Source organism: Cydia splendana, chromosome 18 (genome assembly GCF_910591565.1).
Source record: "Cydia splendana chromosome 18, ilCydSple1.2, whole genome shotgun sequence".
NCBI lineage: Eukaryota > Metazoa > Arthropoda > Insecta > Lepidoptera > Tortricidae > Cydia > Cydia splendana.
In genome coordinates, this window is record NC_085977.1 from 1547332 (window position 1) to 1571600 (window position 24269).

The 24269-nt window shown below is 35.6% G+C and overlaps 1 protein-coding gene across 2 annotated transcripts in view; it reads right to left on the bottom strand.

The window, feature by feature from the left end:
- The window catches only part of LOC134799339 (homeobox protein homothorax), a 346576-nt gene that overhangs the window by 65759 nt on the left and 256548 nt on the right, over nt 1–24269 (bottom strand). For both annotated transcript variants that reach the window (XM_063771743.1, XM_063771744.1), the window contains exon 11: nt 223–299. In XM_063771743.1, the coding sequence (XP_063627813.1) occupies nt 223–299 (77 nt within the window). The remainder of the gene's footprint in view (nt 1–222; nt 300–24269) is intronic.

Here is a 24269-nt window from a genome sequence, read left to right on the forward strand (position 1 = left end):
GGAATTCATTTTTAGAAAACGCCCATAGAAATTTAAATAAGTAATGTATGGAAATGATCACGTCCCTCTTTGTTCCATTTTTCATCCTGATGCATTTCGTTTTTCATTGGCATTTGTCGATAAACAATTGCCAACTTGTTACGGCTCCGAGAGATTCTAAGTCCCCTTTTTCTACAAAATCGTGAAAGAAACATCGCAGTTTGATTAATTTCTAAGACTCACCAATTATTTACTTGTAGTATCGTTAACCCTGTGTCCTGTGCTAGCTGCTTCTTTTGGTCTTCTGAGGGGTACGGATGCTGCAACAAAACAAAGATCCATATAATAAACTATAACTCCAAAACATTCTACATTAATAAAATTGCAGAACATTAAATACAATATACGATTTTAATTACAATTGTGCCGAAATATCGGGAAGTCGTCCAAACATTAAACAAAGAATGAGTCGGTCCATAAAAAGTCTGCTGCTGCTGCAGGTGTCATTTATACGTCATAATTTCATAGAAGTTTGACGTTTAAAATAACACTTGCACTGCGAGGGCTATCAAATCCGCTGCAGACTATTCTTGGTCTGACTCTACATAGTTTTTAATATTATTTATAAAGCAGGCCAATGTTGGCGTTTTAGGTATGTTTACGATTGTCATTCACGACTTATCCTTGACGATAAATGATAAAAAGAGCCCCTCATACGATTGTATCGTGAGCGATAAAATTAAAATCACAGAACCTGTGATAAAGGCAAACATTTTTAATTTTTTAGGCATTTTAAGCGAATCCCACAATCCGTGGGAAAATTAAAAAAGACAATAAAACCCGGGTCGGATTTAACGCGAGCCTTAAGTGTAAACAAATTCGATCTAATGCACTAATTACAGAAACCTTTTTCCAACACTGTTAAAAAGTTAGAATCGCACTCAATGTCTAATGAGCTAATTGAATTGAGATCGGGATGCAAATTGGATTGGATGTGAGTGCAGTTGCTTCAGGGAATCGGACTTGATTACATTTTGTTTTTGCAAGTTTGGTGAGCAAATAGATTTGTAACGGATAGTTTTTGGAGGGCGAGAACAAGTCCATTGTTATGAAGAATAGCTGTTTGGATTGGTGTCTTAAATCGAATTAAAACTCATTTAGACGACGCGAGAATTCTTATGGGGTTTGGGTTAAGTCAACCCGTTATTTCATTTATCGTTTGATTTGGTTGTGACGAAACTCGCATGCGAGTCCTGGCAAAGTCTATCTGAGCCTAGTTCTTCTTAAAACTGGCTCCAATTATGAAGTCAAACCGGTATTCTTATTATTTATTGAAAAATGTGGAGAAATTAAAGGCACATCGGCAGATTTGAAGGAAAAAACAGTGAACCTTGTCAAATAACTAAATGAACCCAACGAAGGTTTGAAAAATTGCAAAGTATGCCTTTTATCGTATGTTAAAACTTTCTCCGAAATTCATATTTATGTGTAAATATTTCCACTCAGCTGAGTCATGGATGGTTTTATGTTCCCATATCTTTAAAATGATGACGGAAACATTCGTAAAATTACTTTATGGTCGTGTGTGTCATCGCTTACAAATTAAAAGATGTTATTTGGGTTTTTTTATCATTTTTTAAATATTCGGTTGCAATATTTTGTCAAAATGGGCCATGAATCAGACCGAGATAATTATTTTTAGTTGATAACTTTCCAATTTCAGATGTAAATAATGTTTATCACTGACAAGTTAAAGTAGGTAGGTATGTGCCATTTTGCAAACACTAAAATGAAGTCGGGACCATTTCGTGACTATTATGTTGTTGTGTTACTTCTTGTTTTCTTTTATTTTTTGTCACGAATAAACGCTCTCTATTCTCTAATTCAAATTCAAATTCAATTTCTTTAATGTCAAAATAACACATGTCAACAAAATCACAATAGAACTACGAAATATACAACTAACACTAAACACTCAACTACAAAACACTAACACTAAATTAAAAACACATAACCAGATCAAGGAAAGAAGAAGAAAATAGCTTAAACATCACAAATACATCACAAATGTCATTATTTACGAAATTATTTAATGTTAAATTTACTGTATTCTCGAAAACGATATTAATACCGATTATTTAAGTTCTTACGTTCATTTTATCGAATTTCCAGGTAGATTGTAGTTAAGATAAGAGATGCTTTAAATTGATGAAACATTATTTCAAAAACTAGACCAAATTAAAATATTCACAAATAAAATTCCCTTGCGTAAAACATAATGTCTCATTTAGGTACAAGATCAGTGGCCAACCCTTTGACAAACAATATATTAGTGAATATCCCTAAGACACCTTTATTGTTAGTTGGCGCACCGGCGGGAATCGAACCACGTTAATAATTTATACACACGTGACTGGGTTCTACTAGGGTCGCATGAAATAGAGGGAGGTCTCTGGAGCCCGCAAAAAGCTGAGGTATTCCAGTTGCCTACCAAGTGCGGGAGAAACGAAGGCAAGGCATTTAAGGCATGATATAAGTGATATAACATATCCCATTGAAAGCGGCTAGATTTTTATAGAACCAAGTCAACGAGTATCTTCCACGAGTAGGTATATATGAATAATATAAATATGAAATTTTCATTTCGACTTGCTTAGCTGCGTTGGCAGGGTCGCCATGTGATGTAAGGGATTCAATCACACCTACTCGAGTTCAAGTGCTGCTTTAGTTATATTCGGATATTTCATTCTTTATCCAAGTAATGTAAAGACATTCCTTGAAGGGAATTCTGATGTAGACCTACAGTTATATACCTAAATGTCACGTTATTCTGGTTTGGTTTTAAAAACCAATAGCCCTCGCTACAATGGAGACATTTTAGAAATATTTCTATATCTTACCAAGCGCCTCGCCAAACTTAACCATTATAAGTGTCACCTGTTTCCACATAGTTGTCACAGATCCTGAGCTCCACGTAAACTGGTTTTCTAGGTGATATTATGGTAACATAGTGTGGTGTTAGTATAGTTCGGAGTTAGGTTAGGACTCACAATTTTGCGGGACGGCGAAAGTTAGTTCAGAATAGTGAATAACTTTTGGCTTTAGTAATTTAGGGGCTATTATAATTACATACGTGTCCTTTCAACTTGGTTAGACGACTTTGGCGGGATAAGTTATTGTGGCTGATGTGTTTGACTCTAAACCAAATCTACAGCATATTTCTTATAAAGCAGTTTCTGTTTCTGTTAAAACTACACTTTTTGCTTTTATTTTGGAATCGCCACTTAATTTGGACACAAATATGTACATCTCTTCTTCTGTCAAAATGAAATGTATGTAAACTACCCGTTTTCAAATTTTGTAATGGCAATAAAGGTGATTTCATACATACGAGATGGCGTATTATCTTGTAAAGCGAGTTACACATTGTATGAAGGGTGAGACCCTTCACTTTGATGTTATTTTATTATTTTTATTCTACTAACCCCGTAAACTAGGTGGTAGAAAAGTAGTATAAGTTCCTTAGGTTTATCAAACAAAAATAATCCATTCGAGTAAAGTATATTGTTTCTAGGGTCTTAATATTACTATAAAACATCATTACTGATTTGCCCCCGTCGTCACAACAGTTGGAATTTTTAATTCTTTTTTGAAAATTTGGAATTTGTTTTCATATGATTGTTATGAATCTAAGCAGTATTGCCAGATGGTCACGAAAGTCACATTTTTCGTGACCTCTGGCCCTCGTCTGTGACATGTGCGACAATGTGCGTGACTTTCCATTTGGCCGTACTTGGCTACTTTTCTTTTTATTGAATGCAAGAACAAATTTTTTACTTTTTGCCATTGCATTATAAATGTGTTGCTGTTATCCTATTCTCATGGAGCATGTTTATTCATCCATACCTTTTAGTAGCTCGTCATATCATCATTCCTTTCCCATAAACTTCCTCGGTTAGTCCTGATAATATTTTTTTAATAAAATTAAGAGATAATATTGTCTTTGGTTACCGCGATAGTTAATTATCAATGACTGATAGGGTCAACGCTGGAAAGATTTCGAAACGGATGTATTTTAAATCCATTCTACGCGATGTAATCCATTTAACATAGTTTTATTTCAAAATTAAGAGGTCTCCGTCATAAATTGAGCAGTATGTAAAATAACCATATCCAGCGATCGGCGGGCGCAGAGGTCGCTAGATGCGCCGATATGCGCCCGCGCAATTGATACGTCAACCGCCATTGTACGCCATTGCGACTTTTGATATCGCAATTTGTTTTGATATTTATTTTTAGTCACTCGCGCTGCATGTTTCTTAGATTATAGGTCTCCATTTAGGGTTGCATTTTCAAGTCGCACGACTTACTAAAAAGTACGAGATAAGAGATTAACCGTAACTCGCTTGTATTATATAGGGATAAGGTGATTTTGCTATGTTTCAAATTAGCTGACATGTATAAAACAGTTGACTTTATCGCGTTTGGGTTGGCATAAACTAGAATTTGTTCTGTGTGACCTACATATTCACCTAGCTCTAAATATATAGGTAACGTATGTAAAGTCAAAACAATGTTAAATCAAGTAAATGTTGTTAAATTTCGAACGCAGCTTATTGTGAGGTCCGCCTACACGTTTGAATACATTTTATAAAAAGCGAAATAGACATTGCAAGGTTTTCAGTATTCTATATTGAACTACGAGCATTTTACACGTGTAGAACGAGCGTCTATAAACTAAACCATTACCTATGAAACCCACTTGCCGTCAGGTGGATCTAAAAATATCTAGAAACTTGTTTATGAATGTTAAAATATTTTCTGCGATAATAATTTTTTTTTTCTAATTCTTCTAATAACTTGATTATATTCGTTTTAAAGAGATAGTTTTGTGAGATACCAATATGTACATGTAAGTAAGAATAATAAACCTGAATAAGCCTGTTACACTAATTGTGAGATTGTTTTAAAAATCTGTAATTTTTCATACTCTCCAGTGAAGAATCAAGACGTTACCCCGTACCTATATTTACATATTCCCATTCCCGCACCCCATAGATTTAGGTGCCAGCAAATGGATTGTTTTCTCCACATACCGAAATAAAATTTATAGTCTCTTTTTACCCCGCGGCCCGCTCGTGCGTTTTTCCCATTTCGATTTATTGCAAACTTATGCCGGGATAATCGAGATTTTAATGTACCGGCAGATTTATAACGGTATTGCTTTTCGAAATTTGATATCTCAATAGTTGCAGGAAATTACAAAATTATTGGTTGGACAAAAAGAGTGTAATAATCGAATTTAAACTGTCGTGAGACATATTAATATTAAACCAATTTTACGGCTTAAGCTCACGTGTTTTTAGTCACTGTACAGTCACCTGCAATAGTATGTTACACAACGTAGGCCGCAAAAATATGTGACACGATCTTATTTGTAGAGCCATAAGCGTGTCACATATTCTTGCGGCCTTCGAAGAGTGACATAATATTGCAGGCGACTGTACGCGAAGCATGGCCGTCGTGAATGCTGCTTGCACCGTTAGGGCCACTTGCACAATCCCACTAACCCGGGGTTAACCCGTTAAACCGTTAACCCAATGTCAAGTTGTACTGGTATAAAACCATAACCTTGGTAACTACAGGCTTAACGGGTTAACCCCGGGTTAGTGGAATGGTGCAAGTGGCGCTTAGTGCTTGAAAAAGGAGACCTAGGCTCTCCGAAACATGTCGCACGAGTGACTAAAAAACGTCAGTTTAAACCGTAAAATAAATTTAAAAGGAGTGTATATTTGATGAGATCGTTGGTCGAGGCTTTTTCGGTTTCGTAATAGATTTTATAAATTTTTGATGTCGCTTTTTGGTTGAATAGATCCGTTGGCAACATGTTTAAAAACCTCCATTATATATTTTAAAGGGAAATTATATCACTACCTATAGGGTAACGATATAAAATAGAAAATAAATGAAAAATAGACATGTTTCCGTATTTTTTTTTCCATGCAGCCAACTTTAACCTTTTCAGTTTTTCGTTGGAATTTGCCCTTGATCAAAAAGTGTAATAATTCAACATAAAAAATAAAGTTTTAGGTACGTAAACAAAATAACCCACCTTAAGGCCGGAGCCCCACTGCTGCGCACGCTACATCCACGGCCCACGTTTTAATACAAACCGTGGGCAAGCCCACGAAATTTTGTATAGGAACGTGGGTCGTGTAACTCATGTACATAGCGTGCGCAGCAGTGGGGCTCCGGCCTAAAATCGCATGAAAAAAGTCTAGGCATTTCATTAAAAGTTATAATTTGAATCGCCTCATAAAATACGTATGTCGAAAGGTTAATGTTAATACAATGTTCATAATTAAACATTGTTTTACTCTTGTGTAAACCACCTGTCAATATGTCCCGAGTCCGTCAGCGTGGGAGGTCCAGTTTTATGCACTAATGCGGCTAATGCAACTGCAGTTGTTTATCTTGAGATTGTTTGTTCAATTAAAAGCATGACAGTATGGAACTGACAAATTCGAGAATGGAACTTCATACTACACTCTAGGGAAATGAAAACAGGTCAATTTGTTTAAAGATTTCTATACAGACACCCATTTTCATTGGCTTTGAGTGTACTTAGCATTGCAAAATATTTAAGATTTCTTTTCTACATAGGTATAATATTTATACCTACCGAACTATTTAAAATATCAAAAATAAACTACCAACATCGTAAAGTAATATCCGATATCCTCCATTCTAAACTTTATAAAACAAAATTTAAATAACAATATAAGTAGCAATAACTCTTGTCAGACGCCGCAAATAAATAATAAATCCCTATGCATATGCGATGAAAAATTCAGAGCATCGCAGAAACCGAAATTCCCTAATGATATGCTTTAGAGGAAATTCCCGCGAAGTGTATGGCGTATTTTACAATTTTCCCAGCTTTCGGTGTTGCCATAACAATAATAATATATTCAGGGCCCCGGTGATTTCCAGACGTGTCGTAAAAATCATAGCGTCTCGGAGGTATCCGCGTTTCGGAACGTTCCCGAAGACACAACTACGTATATGACGGATTAAATTCTTCGCTAGTGTGACGTGACGTTTTTGGATTGAAACGTAAATTATGCACACACTTTGGGTGCGCGAAACGCGTATGAATACACAACCGTATTCCCTTTGTAATTTCTTTGTAAGGAAGCATATTTTCGCATTTAAATAAACTATGAAGTGTTATTTACTGAATAGTTGTGTTTCGTTTGAGGGCAGAAGGCCGACCACAAATAGATGTCAAAAAAGTAGGGTCCCCGAGTATGGGGCCTTTATATCTCACCAGGGAGACATAAAGGTGCGGAGGTGGCCCTAACCCTATCGAAGCGATGTGACCGGCTGATGGATGGCACTATCGCGACCCTCCCTGAGTGTATCCTTCTGTTCCGTGCTTCGCGTTTCTTGTTTATTTATCTTGTTTATGTGCGAACGAGTGCGAAACACCCATTCCATCTGATTCTTAAACCTTAAATCCTTTTTGTTGCTTAAAACACGTCGCTTTTATTTTCTTTATCACTCCATTGGATTCTATTCTCGCCATGTTTCTAGAGCGCGAAAATGGCGTTTTTAAAACTGGAAATGGTAACTGACATCTAAAATAAGTGTCGTAAGTGTCGGACAGTGTGTTAATTCTGTCTAGCCAATTAACTTAAAAACTGTTTAAAGTAGGAATAGAGCAACCGAAATATCTCGAGCAAGCTTAATTGAAAGACACCTGCCAATTTTTGCAAAACTCAACACTTTTTTCAACAGGAGCGCACAATTCAGCAGGATATAAAGAATTCAAAAGTCCAATTCGGGAGTTACCGCGACAGGATAGCTTTTAAATTATGCAGATCTGTAATGGACGGCGAGCGGAGCATTTTAGCGAACGAAAATAGTTTCCGAGCGTGACTACACGCCACCATTTTAAAACCGGAGTGATTTTAATTTGACAGTTTCATAAAAACATATTCGCATTTCATATTTAGTAAATCCTCGCTCGCATGAATAGGGATTACGTTCGAAAATCAAAATTGAAATTTGAGAGGCAACGGCGGGCTGAATCGGCCAATGGAAACAAAAGCAGCAGTCAGACGGTAAATGGTCGATACTAATCTCGGAGCCGGAACAGCCGAGCTGACGGCCGTTCGGAAGCCGCAACTGGGCTAGGAAATGAGATAGGTGCGCACAACTCCTAGTGTTCTCTGTTAGCCTGGTACCTGGCGCCTGTAATGTGACGGTTCTGACGGCTTAATGGAATTGGGATGAGACCAATGGAGGGCATCGTGCTAACAGAACATTTGTATCAGGTGCAAAACTATCTACAATCTACACCTGTACTCATGTTTCCATATCAGTCGGAATGTTTACTTAATTAATTACGGTACGTGGTAATTATTTGAAAGCACGAACGTGGCTTTTTTCCAGACCAATTATGGAGTAAAAAATATGCGGTACGTATACAGAAATGTAGAGGTTTTGCATATCAATCGGGCGAAAGAGGCGGTATCATTAAATACGGCAAAAACGATTGTGTCGGGCGCATCAAAGGGGCAAAGAGAAGACTTATTCATGAAGCCTTCGGAGGCTGAATGAAGCGTGGAAATGTCGCTACCAGGGCTACATAACATACGTTCTGCGGTAGAAAATGTTGCATATAAAATAATGACTTAAATTTATGAAAGTTAAGTTGCTTTAATAGTACAAAATAAGGTCTTGTGTGGTATGATGTGGGTGTCATGTTTAACATACATACTATATATTTAAATATATAACGCGATTATACTATTTACTTGGTTAAGCAAGGAAAATAATGTAAAACAATTCTCGATCATTTTACTGACACAATCTTTCTAATGAAAAATAGATGAGTTTGCTACATCTATTTTTCATTTCTTTGATATTTACAAATGTATAATAATTATAATTAAAAAATAAACTATCTAAGCTACTACTGATCTATATTACCTTATTTCATTTGAAATTGACTTTTATTTCTATGAAGGTTCAAAACTGTAATTTTATTTAGGTATACTTGTGCGTACTTGTACAAGTATAAATAAAATTACAGTTTTGAACTTGATGACTTATGAGGTAATAATAATAACGCAATAAAAACAAACATTTATCATGTAACCCTTATAAAAAATTACTTGTAACATTTCATAAAAACTACACATATATTTAAAATGAACTAAAACCGTCGCGAGTGTTACGTGCAGCCCTGTCAATGCCGCTTTGCATACAGCCCGTAAATAACGATACGCGGCTTAGATACCGGCCTAAAAACTGCCACAACCTTGCTTGACCTGTTGAAATGTTCTATACTTTGTTTAGTGCGGATTTTGTACTACAATGTTTCTTTTTCGATACGCGGCTTAGATCCCGGTCTAAAAATTGCTACAACGCCTGCAACCTTGCTTGACATGTTAAATTGAAATGTGATTTTAAACTAAATAATGTTTGTTGTGAAATGAAGGCTAAATTATAACGATACGCGGCTTAGATACCGGCCTAAAAACTGCCACAACCTTGCTTGACCTGTTGAAATGTTCTATAGTTTGTTTAGTGCGGATTTTGTACTACAATGTTTCTTTATAGTTTCGGTACGCGGCTTAAATCCCGGTCTAAAAATTGCTGCAACCTTGCTTGACCTGTTGAAATGTTCTATAGTTTGTTTAGTGCGGATTTTGAACTAAATAATGTTTGTTGTGAAATGAAGGCTAAATTATAACGATACGTGGCTTAGATAACGGCCTAAAAGGTGCCGCAACCTTGCTTGACCTGTTGAAATGTTCTATAGTTTGTTTAGTGCGTATTTTGTACTAAATAATGTTTTTTGTGAAATGAAGGCTAAATTATAACGATACGTGGCTTAGATACCGGCCTAAAAACTGCCACAACCTTGCTTGACCTGTTGAAATGTTCTATAGTTTGTTTAGTGCGGATTTTGAACTAAATAATGTTTGTTGTTAAATGAAGGCTAAATTATAATGATATGCGGCCTAGATACCGGCCTAAAAAGTGCCGCAACCTTGCTTGACCTGTTGAAATGTTCTATAGTTTGTTTAGTGCGGATTTTGTACTATAATGTTTTTTTATAGTTTCGATACGTGGCTTAGATACCGGCCTAAAAACTGCCATAACCTTGCTTGAACTGTTGAAATATTCTATAGTTTGTTTAGTGCGGATTTTGTCTAAATAATGTTTGTTGTGAAATGAAGGCTAAATTATAACGATATGCGGCTTAGATACCGGCCTAAAAACTGGCACAACCTTGCTTGACCTGTTGAAATGTTCTATAGTTTGTTTAGTGCGGATTTTGAACTAAATAATGTTTTTTGTGAAATGAAGGCTAAATTATAACCAAACATCGGATTCTAGGGGGCAAATTGTATGACGGATAGGGATCCCTTCATACAATTTGCCCCCTAGAATCCGATGTATGATTATAACGATACGCGGCTTAGATACCGGCCTAAAACTGCCACAACCTTGCTTGACCTGTTGAAATGTTCTATAGGTTGTTTAGTGCGGGTTTTGAACTAAATAATGTTTCTTGTGAAATGAAGGCTAAAAAATTATAATGATATGCGGCTTAGACACCGGCCTAAAAAGTGCCGCAACCTTGCTTGACCTGTTGAAATATTAATAAACTTTGTTTAGTACGGATTTGAACTATCATGTTTCTTTAAAGTTACAATAAGTGGATTAGATACCGGCCTAAAAACTGTCATAACCTTGCTTTACCTGTTGAAATGTTCTAAAGTTGGCTTATTTTAATATAGCAGGTCGTAATTTCAGGTTTTAGGTTAGGTTTCGCTCATGTCGTCTCGGATATGGGTGAATATATGGTATCGATGCATTCAGTGTAATGCCCTGAACACAAATATATGAGATGACAAGCGCGAAAGTGGTGGGGGTAGTTGCTGTGGCGTCATAAAGTGTGCAGTACAAACTTTTTTAGTTTCTTTTAAACATACCATGTGGGGTACCAAATGAAAGGGCTTTATGAGTAGATCACAAATATATAACATACTGTAACATTTTCAATACTTGGTCTAACAAATGGTCATTGGTATGTTTAAAAGAAAATAAAAAAAAAGTTTGAACTGCCGACTTTAAGACGTCACAGCAACTACCCCCACCACTTTCGCGCTTGTCATCTCATATATTTGTATTCAGGGCATTACACTGAATGCATCGATACCATATATTCATCCATATCCGAGACGACATGAGCGAAAATCGATTTCTAGAAGACTTTTCGTTCGTTGGCCGGGCCACTAATAGTTATAATGTTTTTAGCCCGATTTGGCTTGGACTTATAACCCGGCCCAAATACTGCCCCGCAACCTTACTTAACCTGTTGAACTGTTCAAAAGTTTGTTTAGAAATTTGAACTATAATAACGCTGTTCTTTGAAATTGACAGATTTTTCTTCCGAACTTGCACACTTGCACATTGAATTGATGATACACATTTAGTCTCATTTATACACTCGATAATTCATTCGATTCCAGACTCGAACAGCGCTGTTTCAGCTCTGATTAGTGCTGCGAATTATCGACTCGACAGTTTATCGTGGATGGAGGCGTATCGTGGATGGAGGCGTAGTGTGTGTCGCTTGCACTTCGCTGAGCGTTATGAGATACGAGAGAATGCAGTGTTTCGAATCAATATAGAAGGGACCATCTCTCGCTATATCGTAATCCCGTAAGGGAATCGTATGGGAGGTGTAAGCACGTACTGCTTGCCCTTACAGTTGGTCAAAGACGCCAAGTCTTTTTACGATTAATTCAAGATTTAAAATAATTATTCTTTATTCAAATAGGTCAAGCGTTGATCAATTGATTTTCAGCTAATTGAAATCCGAATAGTAATTTGGGAAAAAATACCACATTAATCGCACTTTCAGTGTCAATTAATCAAACGCACCGATTTGTATAGAACAAAGTGTGAGAGTGTCATTAAGTCATATTATTCCAGAAATTTGACATTAATTAATGACATTGCTTCACTTTGTCAGTGCAAATGCAAACTATCTATAATATCTACTACTATGACTATACCTAACAGTAATAGTTCTCTATAATAATAGTTCAACAAGCCTTCGCCAAGTCTAGCTAATCCCCAAGTCCGCACGCGGGCGCGCATAAACAGGCGTCGCTGACAAATTTCATATCTAACTGATATCGACGCAAGTAAATCATTCCTTTACGTCGCCGCGTGAGTTATCGGTGTGAACGCGGCTTTATTTCACTGCCGATGCCGGGTGCGTGGCGTGGTGTGAGTACGCGATGCGGTTTTCTCGTTGGTTAAAGTTGACGAAATACAAAAAGCCCTGGTGGCCTACACTGAAAAAATAGTTTCGTTGATTTTACGAAATTTTTACGAAATTTATGGGTTGAATTGGGACCTACACACAAATATTGTTGAATTTACCAAACATACTTTGGTTGACTTTTTACAAAACTACTTTAGTAAATTGAATTAACAAAACTACTTTAGTAAAGAACTTTTTACAAAACTACTTTAGTAAAGAACTTTTTACAAAACTAGTTTAGTAATTTAGTACGTTTGACAAAATATATTTCGTAAATTTTACGGACTTAGTATTGTACTTTTAACGAAATTGATTTCGTAATTCTCCAAAAGTTTTTGTACGCTTCACTAAATTACTGTCGTAGCGTGTACGAATTTACTTTCGTAATAATTAATATATTTCTTTAATATGTATGACGTACATAACTTTGATAGATACCACTAAACGTCTTGCGTGGAATCAATTAATTTGCTTTCGTAATTATTACTAATTTCTGTAGTATGTATGACCACTAAACTTTGATAGATATCACTAAACTGCTTTAGTGGAATTAAGTAATACACTTATGTAATAGTTACTAAATTTCTTTATTATGTATGGCGTACTGAACTTTCGTAGATATCACTAAACTTCTTTAGTGGAATCAAGTAATATACTATTGTAATAATTACTAAGTTTCTTTCGTATGTATGACGCACTGAAGTTTCGTAGATATCACTAAACTTCTTTAGTGGAATCAAGTAATATACTTTTGTAATAATTACTAAGTTTCTTTCGTATGTATGACGCACTGAAGTTTCGTAGATATCACTAAACTTCTTTAGTGGAATCAAGTAATATACTTTTGTAATAATTACTAAGTTTCTTTCGTATGTATGACGCACTGAAGTTTCGTAGATATCACTAAACTTCTTTAGTGGAATCAAGTAATATACTATTGTAATAATTACTAAGTTTCTTTCGTATGTATGACGCACTGAAGTTTCGTAGATATCACTAAACTTCTTTAGTGGAATCAAGTAATATACTTTTGTAATAATTACTAAGTTTCTTTCGTATGTATGACGCACTGAAGTTTCGTAGATATCACTAAATTAAGGAATGTATAGTTTACGAAACTTACTTAGGTTAATTCTACTAAACAACTCTAGTAAAATATACTACTTACCTTTGTATATTTTACCTGGTTTATCTGAGTAAATTCTACTAAAGCGCTTTCGCATAGTTTACTGCAACTGATTTTGTACGATTTACTAAACTAACTTTGTAATTTTTACTACTTTACTTAGGTGCAATTTACAAAATATCTCTAATAAATTCTACTAAACGGCTTTTGTGGATTTTAATAGTTTACTTGCGTACAAATTACGAAACATGATTTTGTTACATCAAACTACTATATTTCGTATATTATGCCAATATTAATTTAGTAAGAAATACTAAATTATATTAGTACAATATACAAATTAGAATGCATTACAGATCCAATAACCGTTACATGACTCCATGCCATAATATATAAATTATAATATATAGTGGTTTTATGGCATGGGGTCATGTAATGGGACGGTTATTGGATCTGTAATGCATTTTAATTTGTATATAATACTAATATAATTTAATATTTCTTACTAAATTAATATTGGCATAAAATAATTATGATCACAATCGTTTTAAAACCAATAATTATGAAGCAATTGCATAAATAGAAACAAAACTTATCATTAAAATGTAAAAACTTAAAATGGTATCAAAGCGAATAAAAAAGCTACTTAATCCAATTCACCACAATGTACAATATACCAAAAAAATAACAAAAGCCACTTAGTTAGATTTATAAAAGTATACAGAGTAAATTGGCACACAATAACAATATTACATGTATAACTAGAATCTATGTATCTAGGTCCTAGATGTATAGCAATAAGTAATTTACTTTGTAACTCGTGTAAATGTGCATAACTTGGCTTTGAAACATCGTGTAACCTTAAAATAGGCATTCGGCCTTCGGCTCGTTTCATAAAATTATGCACAGTTGCATATACCTACACAACGACATAAATGACAAGGTCTATCACATCTGAAATAACAGGGTGAAGGAGAAAATAAACAACAAAATATTGAGAATTTAAAAAAATATGTATTTTACTCTCGTGGCATTACAAAAATTTGGGTTTGATATTTAAACGTATTACATGTATGTATATACGCATAATCATGATAATAATAATTTGGCTTCAATTATTAATCTCTTCTAATTAAGACGAAACACTACAAACATATGTACAATGTACGTAACATAACACTCAAGAACAAAAAATTGGGCTATTCATATCAATAATGGGTTTGTATACAGGGAGACTACAGCGCGTGAGCCTAGTACTGGTACTAGAGTGTATGCTCGACTGAACCAGGTTCCCCATACAAACGTAGTTTGGTCCTCATTTGAAAACGGCAACTTTGTAAACACAATGGGATCTGCCACATCTAGGTCGTAAATTAGCTTATGTTGCTTGAAATTATAATTAAAAAAAATAGAGCAATTTTTTGAGTTTAAGGTCTTTTATGAAAAACTTTATGCTCGTTCTATTTTTTCTCTTATAATTTCTAGCTAGAAGTATATTCCGACCTAGACCGTTTAAAAAGAGAACCAAACTATGTTTGTATGGGGAACCGGGTTCAGTTGAGCCTACTGCGGACTGGTACTGAGGATTTTTATATATTGATCTTGTTTTTTCCATAAATAACAAGTTACACTAACGAAAATTCACATGCTGTAGTCTACTCGTAAGCGAACCTAGAACCTTTCGTCTAGTACAAGTAATAGATAAAAAAAATAGATTAAAATAATATGTTATATTAATGAGATGCTAGGTATCTTCTCATGCATTTAAAAACTTAACCTACTGTGGGTGCAAGTGCCCTTGACGCAGAATTATGGTAATATCTAAAAAGGTTGTGGGTGAATTTATATTACAAAAATCTAAGTATCGAACACATGAAGCAAATTTACATTGTTACTAGACTATTATCCCTATAGTCAAAACACAAAAATTCTTAAGTCCTTGAAAGATGCTCAATTAGTCAGTCAGATCTGATATAAAGCAATAGACGGAAGAAATTTTCTTGTCATTTTTGTTGTGCAAGTTATAAAAATATTTTTGGATAAATGACCATACACTTAAACATTCTAGCGGGTATTGAACGTTGGTTACGTGAATTACTTTGAAACACACGTCGACAGCTTTTAGCAGTTGATCTACCTTGTAGAGAACTGACTCAACCGCTACGTAAAAATCCTTCAAGTCCTTGCTCGTTGGTCCGACGGCAATCACCAGCGGTTGGAAGGTGGTTCCTCTGGATAGATGCATTTTCTGGCATTGCTCCAGTTTATTTTTGATTTCACTCTGGTTCTGTAACAAACACAAATACTCGTATTATACGGGGTGTTTGGTGCACCGTTTGCTAAAATAGCGGATAGGTGTGGTCGACATTTGCTACCTTTTGCTTCTAGTCTGGTTCCATTTATCCAAAATGTCTACCCATGGTTCTTTGTTAAATTTCAACCATAACTTGTGTTCTTCTGCCTCTTCTGGTGAAATATCAGTACTGGATCCTGATTATAAACAAATATACACATTACCCACATGATATAAATTACCTGCCTAACCCTTATATTACACCTAAGAACTGGTGTAAAATTATAAAATTTTGAAAGGCTTTATCTCGGAAAATATTAGATGTACAGAGACAAATCTAGTGTCTTATTGTAGCAAATTTAGTCTACTTTAAAAACGCCCTAGGAAGTTACTACCAAAAACTAGTACTTTAGGGTTATAATCGCCCAAATCTAAAAAAAATTGCGGTTTATTCGATTTTTGACAAAGTTGCGTTCGGCGCTCGAAGTCACAAACTTGGATTATTCATTGGGCCAACATCATAAACAAGTCTGCAAAAAATCAGAACTACCGGATTTGACGCAAAAGAGCCAGGTTACAAAATTCGACAAAGTTACTGGATTAATACTGGGCCAAGCAAATCTTGTCAGTAGCAAACGGCGGCAAATTTGAAAATCGCGGGTTAGCAACACTGTGTTCGAATAATTCGAAAATCGCGTGTCATCTGTGTTTTATCTGTGGAATGTGGATGTCCTACTTTAGTTTGCTTTACATTGCTATTGACAAGATTTGCTTGACGCACTATAAATCAGTTATGCTGACAAAGCTATGCAGAATTTAAAATGGAGTTACCTAAGTACATTGAAAAAAAAAATTGTATCAGTATTTTCGCTGATAAGAGATTCACTTTTTAGAGATAAGACCGCCTGTTGTTACCTAGGTAGTTTTTGGTGCAACAAATAAAGCTTGCTCTGCAGGTATGTGGTGCTGTGTTCCTGGTGGTGAGTACGGTCGCCAGAGGTCCAGAGGATGCGTTGTGTTAAGAGTGAGGGACCTGTATTTGTCTCTAGCTCTCAACACAAAGAATCCTCAAATCAATAAAAGCAGGCAGAGCGCTCGTGATTCTTCTGGAGTCGCAAGAGCTACGGTTTCTGCTAACCATAAGGCAGGCCGTGTGCTTTTCTTTGCCACCGTCGTACTAAAAAAAATGATTAATACTATTACGACTACAACTACTACTACTACTACTACTTATTGAAAAAGCTATATGACGCGTTTTAAGAGACCACCGCCGTGCTCACTAGCGCCTATATATAGGATGTCCCTTATATTGTGATTATGAGAAATTAACAACGCATACCCCCTAAACATATTTTGTTTAGGTACCCCAAAACACTCTAGAAAAAAGTTTCAGGCCATTCCTGTAACTGTAACCCGTGCTGACTTTTACCCGATTTTCCCATACAAATAAATAAATAGGGACATTACTACACAAATTGACTAAGACCCATGGTAAGCTCAATAAGGCTTGTACAATATAAGCCTTATTGAGCTTGGATGGGTACTTAGACAACGATATACAGTGTGGAAAGATAAGTCGGGCCCTGGAGGGAACCGACCTTAAATCCTTAAGCTGGCTCATTTTACTTAAAGGAGACATTCCTTTATTTTTAAAAAGAAACAAAACTGCATTCAAAGATTTTCTAAAACTCGCTTGCCTCGCCCGGGACTCGAACCGACTAAAATATCCAAAAAATAAATACTCGCAATTGTATACGATACTAATCGATACAGTTACTGTTAATGATAACATTTCTCTAAGAAATATTAGGTCTTACACTCGTCTGTCATACAAAATATCCATAAAATCTAATATTTAGTACTCAAGATTTTTTTAGACAAGCCAAATTGAAGAAAACAAGAAAAATCTTTGAATGCAGTTTTGTTTCTTTATAAAAATAAAGGCATGTCTCCTTTAAGTAAAATGAGCCAGCTTAAGAATTTAAGGTAGTTTCCCTCCAGGGCCCGACTTATCTTTCCACACTGTATATAATATACAGGGTGTCCCTAGCCATTGGACAAAGCCAAAATGTACATATGCATTAGGGTATTTAGAACCAGTATACAAAGTATCATAACAATCGGTGTAGCTGTTACGAAAAAATTAACAAATTACGATTTTTTTACTTCGGAGCAACCTGTATGTGTTAGTAGCTCCTGAGGTAATAAATAGTATGAAACCTTCTTCGATCGTTTTGATTATCTTTTTTATTAATGACATTAATAAGATTCTGACTTTTGACAAATGTCATCATTGCCGCACATTTTCAAACAAGTTGTCAAAAGCACTGCCAATGATTAATACAGTATGTTTCTTTTTGTTGTCGATTATTGGAAATAACTTTTGTTTGATAATTTATATTTTTAACTTTTGTTCTAATTAAAAAAATATTTCTGAGAAGTAACCCTACGTGGGATTTCAGGGTTTGTCCAGTGGCTAAGGTCACCCTGTATAAATATTTATAAATACTTTAATACATAGAAAACACCCATGACTCAGGAACAAATATCTGTGCTCATCACACGAATAAATGCCCTTACCAGGATTTGAACCTGGGGCCATGCATCGGCTTCATAGGCAGGGTCACTACCCCACTATTATAAAAAAAAATCTCGTTGCAAACCTAAAAACCAACTCTAACTGTTAGAGTTACACGAATGGCCTGATATTTTTGTTGAGTATTTTTGGGTAAAAAAATATAATATATATGCTATGCTACTGAAAGTCTACTGTCTAACTGTCTAAATGTTGATATTTGACTTGACTTACCTACTTTGTACCATAAAATAAAATCAATGTCTATTATGTAAAATCATGCCATACGATTAAATAAATAAAAATACATTTTGGGGGTACGCGTTAGTAATTTCTCAAAATCGCAATATAAGGGACACCCTAATACCAGTGTCAAAGAAAAATTGGCCTTTCACCTAAAGAATTTGCCCGAAATATAAACATTATTGCAAAGAGTTTCAAAGTCTACAGTATACCTATAGCATCAAATCCTCCATAGCCGGTTGATTGTGGTCGACCGGACGTGGTTAAGCGCCCTCTCCATTCCCAGAGTGTGTCACAAAATTTTACTTTTAGTTTGCTACGTACTACTAATAGTAATCTACTGTACTTCTACCAACAAAAAAAAGTAAAAACCTTGCATTCCGAGGGAAACAGCATTACTATTTGATCGGACAATACATCAAAGTCTTGACTGGTCATTTTATTGTAACGTTTGATGTAATATTCTACTACGGTTCGAACTATACTTGGTCAAGCAGATCTTGTCAGTAGAAAAAGGCGGCAAATTTGAAAAATGTAGGCGCGAAGGGATATGGTCTCATAGAAAATTTGAATTTCGCGCCTTTTTCTACTGACAAGATTTGCTTGACCATCTATAGTTGGTTCCTTAATGCATTATCTAGGGGCTTGTTTGCAGATGCAGATGCAAGACACAGTTCACCACAATTAGTTGTTGTTAGGATTTGTTTCAAATCAATTTGTACCTAATATTGAAATAAAAAAAAGATTAAAAAGGAAGAAGAGATAAACATATAGTAGACTTAAATTAAAAAGCATAAAAACTTACAGGAGATTTCTCTACGCAACGGTCGCTTACTCCAGAGGTACTTGAACTTGATGACAAGCTTGGCACCATCAAATCACCATTAATTGAATCTGTATCTTCAGATGCAGTGTCCTGCAAAAACAAATGGTCAAGCACGAGTTAGACCTAATAATATACTGCGCCAGGTACTACACTCTGAGGCATAAGGGTTCTTTTTGTACCTTTTTGGTACGGAACCCTATTAAGAATAGACGAGTGTACGTTTTCAGCTTCTCTATGACCATTCCCATCGTCAACACAAGTAGCTGGTCATCATGAGACCCTCATTTAAGTAGGGAGTGGTGCCAGGCGTGTCTCAATCCGCGATTTCGTCGCTTTGCTACAGGTAGCTAAAAGTACATCCGTTCGGCCCCAATTTTGGGGTTTGCCATAAGCCGCGCGTGGCGCTGTCGCTACCTAGCGGCCATATCTGTGCTGATCGTAACAGACGCGTTATGTTAGAGAGTGATTCTTCTGTACTTAGTAAGTACTATTATTTATTCTGTGGTGAGAAAATGATACCAAAACCATATGTAACTTCGTATAAGATGAATAAAGTCTAAGGAAAAAACGTGCCTCGGAAATCAAGAAAAAGTCATTCTCGGATAGATGGCGCACACACCTTTAGCCTATGCTCGGCTAGATGGCGTGACGACACCGTTCCATATTTAACAATTTTAACACATAGATATCAGTGAATGAACATGGGTCAAAATGATATAAAAATAATAAAATCATTTCTCCATATACATAAATATAAATCTTTTTGATAATTTTATACATTTTCATTTTGAGTTTTAGTCGGGTGTCGATAGATGGCAGTAAATTTACTGTGACTACAAAATTTACTATGACAGGACCCCTCTATACTATCTATTCTCTTTGATGATACTAAAACTAATAGAAACCAAAATTTGAAATTCTTAGCTTCAATACTGACTAAAATCCTGTCACTAGTTTCAATGAACGCTGAATATCTTGGAGATGACTGCTCTTATTTCCACTAAACATAGCTGACAACCGTCACCGGTAGGTACATTCAATTTAAAAAATCAGACTCAAATCTGTTCACTCGCTTGGGTGCTATGATGCCACAGCGAGATACATAAAAATACATGACTGTTAAACTTATAAAACTTATAAGATCAAAAATCCGAGCAAGGGTGAGCATCCACCAGAGATATGCGAACCTGTGTTTCCATCCATACAAGTGACACAGCGTGCAAGGTGTCAGTGTCAGATATATGAAAACACAGCTTCTCACATGGTGCCTTATCTGTAACTATGCGGCCTGACATACATACAGTACAGTCGTTAGAAATACATGCACGGACAAAGTGCCCAAAAATATGTCAACACGCCTTAATAAAGTAGTTGCATAAGGTTGCTCAGAGGTTTTTGAACCTTTGGGATCGTACTTATACATATGAACCTGATAATACAAGTATATTTCATTGACTTGGCAACAGGGAACCCCCAGTGCGCGAGTCGGACTCGTCCTTAGCAGGTTTTTTTATAACACACAGGCCTCTTTATAGAATGCCTCTATGCAAATCATTTCAACACGACAAAATAACACTCGTGTAGGTTTACTTTACTTACATGGATTATTTGATGTAGTTTCTCGAGCCCAGTCTTGAATAATATTCTCTCCTTTATATTTGGAATCAACTCTTTCAGCGTGGGATCCTGAATTTTTTCCATAAGTTTAAAACTTATGCCATTATCTGAAAGATAAAACAAGCGAAGCCATTTTAGTTAGGTACTTACTTAGATAAATAGTGTAGGACTTTCTTAAGTTGAGTTTCGTAGAATTAAATTTTCTGTTTTGTAAACCCCAAAAGACACACAAAATGGCGGCCAAATAGACTAGCGGTTGGCGGTTGCTGTGACAAATCACTTTTTGCATGGCAAATTCTTGTGGACAAAACTCTTATGATTCCGTTATACAAAATTATAATACTATAGGAAAATAAGCTTTATGCAGTGAAGAAACATGATCGTCATGAAGTCATTACATCTCGGGCATGACAAGTTTAATCCAGAATTTGTACATTTGAGACTAAGTAAAATCAAGTAAAATTAAACTCAAAAAAGGACCCTGCATTATAAAAAGGAGAATTGAAATAGGTACCTACAATACATTGATCACTCTTAATAAATAATTAGGTAAATACGGTATAATGATGCAATATAGGCAAGACTTACCAGCAAAATTATTGATGGTGCTTTTCGATAAACCCCATTCTTCCAAATACTGGAGTCCTAAACTTAGGCTGTCTTCATCTTCTTCAGATGCCATTTTCACGCACAGTAAAACACTCCTCTTTTACTTTAAAAGATTATTACAGACAAAATACGGACAGTAATACGACAGAACTCGTTCCAACGCGGATCGCTCGTCATGCAAAATGGCCGTTGTCTGTCGCTGACTGGCGTGTACGCGTCTGCGCCAGCGCCGCCAATGTTGCCAGGGTAGGCCCAAATTGCACGACTTCACCCGAAAAAAATCACTTTAGGGTCAGACCAAATGAGCTTTGCAAAATCGTTTAAATATTCGTTGTGTTTTGTGATGAACGGGAAAAACATGGTGAAACCTTACAAAACCGGCGTGCAGGAGTTATTTTCCCGCATGAGGAATAATTTTACACTAGTAAAAAATCAGCACGCAGCGATTCAAGCTCAAAAACGACAATGTTTACAAAATTTGTAGTTGATGACGGGTAAGTGGAATGAAACATCTTAATACTTGCACCATATGTAGATAATATAATATTGGTTTAGTTAGATTAAGGTTTCACAGCAAATTGAACACACCTAATAGGTGTAGGCATACTTATCTTATGAACTTCCTCTAACATTTCGAGAAACTCATTGGTACGAGCTGTGTTTCGAGCTCGAACCCATAATCTCCATGCGTATGCTTACGGCATGGGTATTGGGTACCTACTAGTTAAAGCTTAAATTTATTTTGAATGTATGTTTATTGTTTTAATGGTTTATTTCGTTTTTCCGAAAATCGAAGTTCGCAAATTGCGGGCAATTTCTCTATCAATATAATTACGCCTTAATGGGATTACAAGAGAAAGATGCCCGCAATTTGCCAACTTCGGCGTTTGCGGTAGGCCCTCTGTACCTATTTACCATTTTTGGTATTATACATAATTTATACATAAATTTATTAAATACATGTTTCGCATCACTTTGACTTATATTAGAATAGGTAGGTTAAAGAACTCTTCCTAACTATAATAGACTATAATATATAACATTTTTAATTTATTCTTAAAGCCCGCGGTGGTAGCTGCTTTTCTAATACTATCGAGCAAGCGATTGTACACATTTGGCGAGTCACATGTCACATGCCAAATGTCACATTCTCCCAATATTATTTATCAACATTAGTAGATGTAAGTATACATATTATTAGTGACATTTATTGTTGGAATTAAATTTATTTAACCATAATGCACAGCTTACATTTTTCATAGACGGTAAATAAATTTCACAAGTATCAAGACTATTTAATCCATTTTCTGTGGTTGTGGTTTGTCACCAGTTTGTCACATACTGATTTCTAAAAACTACTTTTCATCTAGCGCTACCGACTTTCTGTGGCCTGACTCTAGTAGTAGTTAATATTTTCACTTTACACTACTTTATCTGCAGTATTGCGGGATAATAATAAGCGGTGTAGCACTGGCAACACTGCTGGGCGGGGCGGGAATCGGGAATGAGCGTGAGTATTGTCCCGTGTGCGCACGCTTGTTAACATATCTCGCCATCTCACTCATTCACTCGCGGCCAACGCATTACCAAAGTAAAATTTGTATAATTTACAAAACATTTTGGGTTAATTTTAATAGTCTACTTTGGTAAGTAGGTACCTAATTGCGCAATACACATTATACAGTTACAATTTCCAGTAAATACCTACACATATATAGAATCCAAATATTCCAAATGCTCTTTTAATAGCTTCTTCGAGTTTGTCTATTAGGTATATATTAGGTATAAATAAATAAATACTTATTACGAAAGCGACTGCTATCTGACCTTCCAACTCACAGGGGAAACTAGGCCTTATCGGTATTAGGTCCGGTTTCCTTACGATGTTTTTCTTCACCGAAAAGCAATTTGATCGAAATAATGAAATAATTTACACGGCCAGCTGGGTAGGTATGCTTATTCTATTTTAAGCTTTTTGTCTAGTCTAGACCATCATTCAAGCTTTCTAATATTAATAATAAAGACTCGGCCGTAATTCGGTAACAATTTATCTTCACCTTCATGCCAAAATTTCGTACAACTAATGGAAATTTAATAAGAGGGCCCGTTACAAATTTAAGCGCTTAATATTAGAGCTACCAAGGAAAGAGGGTAGGGCAGGATGCCCCGGTTGTGGCCACTGTGTCGGCTTTGGCCATTTTCAACTATATTACTTAACCCTTTTCTTGGCAAGGACAAAATATCTTCAATGCTGTTTTTTTCTTAGTTTTTTGTCACCGTTTAGGCTTACTCAGCAACTAAAAAATACGGAAAAAAATCCATAGCTTTTCAGTTTCTTAAAAACGTATGTATCATATTTGATACAATGCAATGTCCTCAATGAAGTAGTTATGTATTTTGTAGAAAACAAATGTGGTTTTCGATATAAATAATACAACATCTTAGTTAACAGAAATCATCGTTTATCACTACTACGAGTATAAGGCAATTTAAGGTACCAGGTGGCCATTATATCTTCAAAATACACGAAAATCGTCTATTGCCTAATCACCAGGCATTAAAATTTTCACATCGTGAAACTTCAACAAACATAACAAAAAGTCCTTACGTGCAAAAGTAAAGCTAAACTAATTAATATTTTGAAAG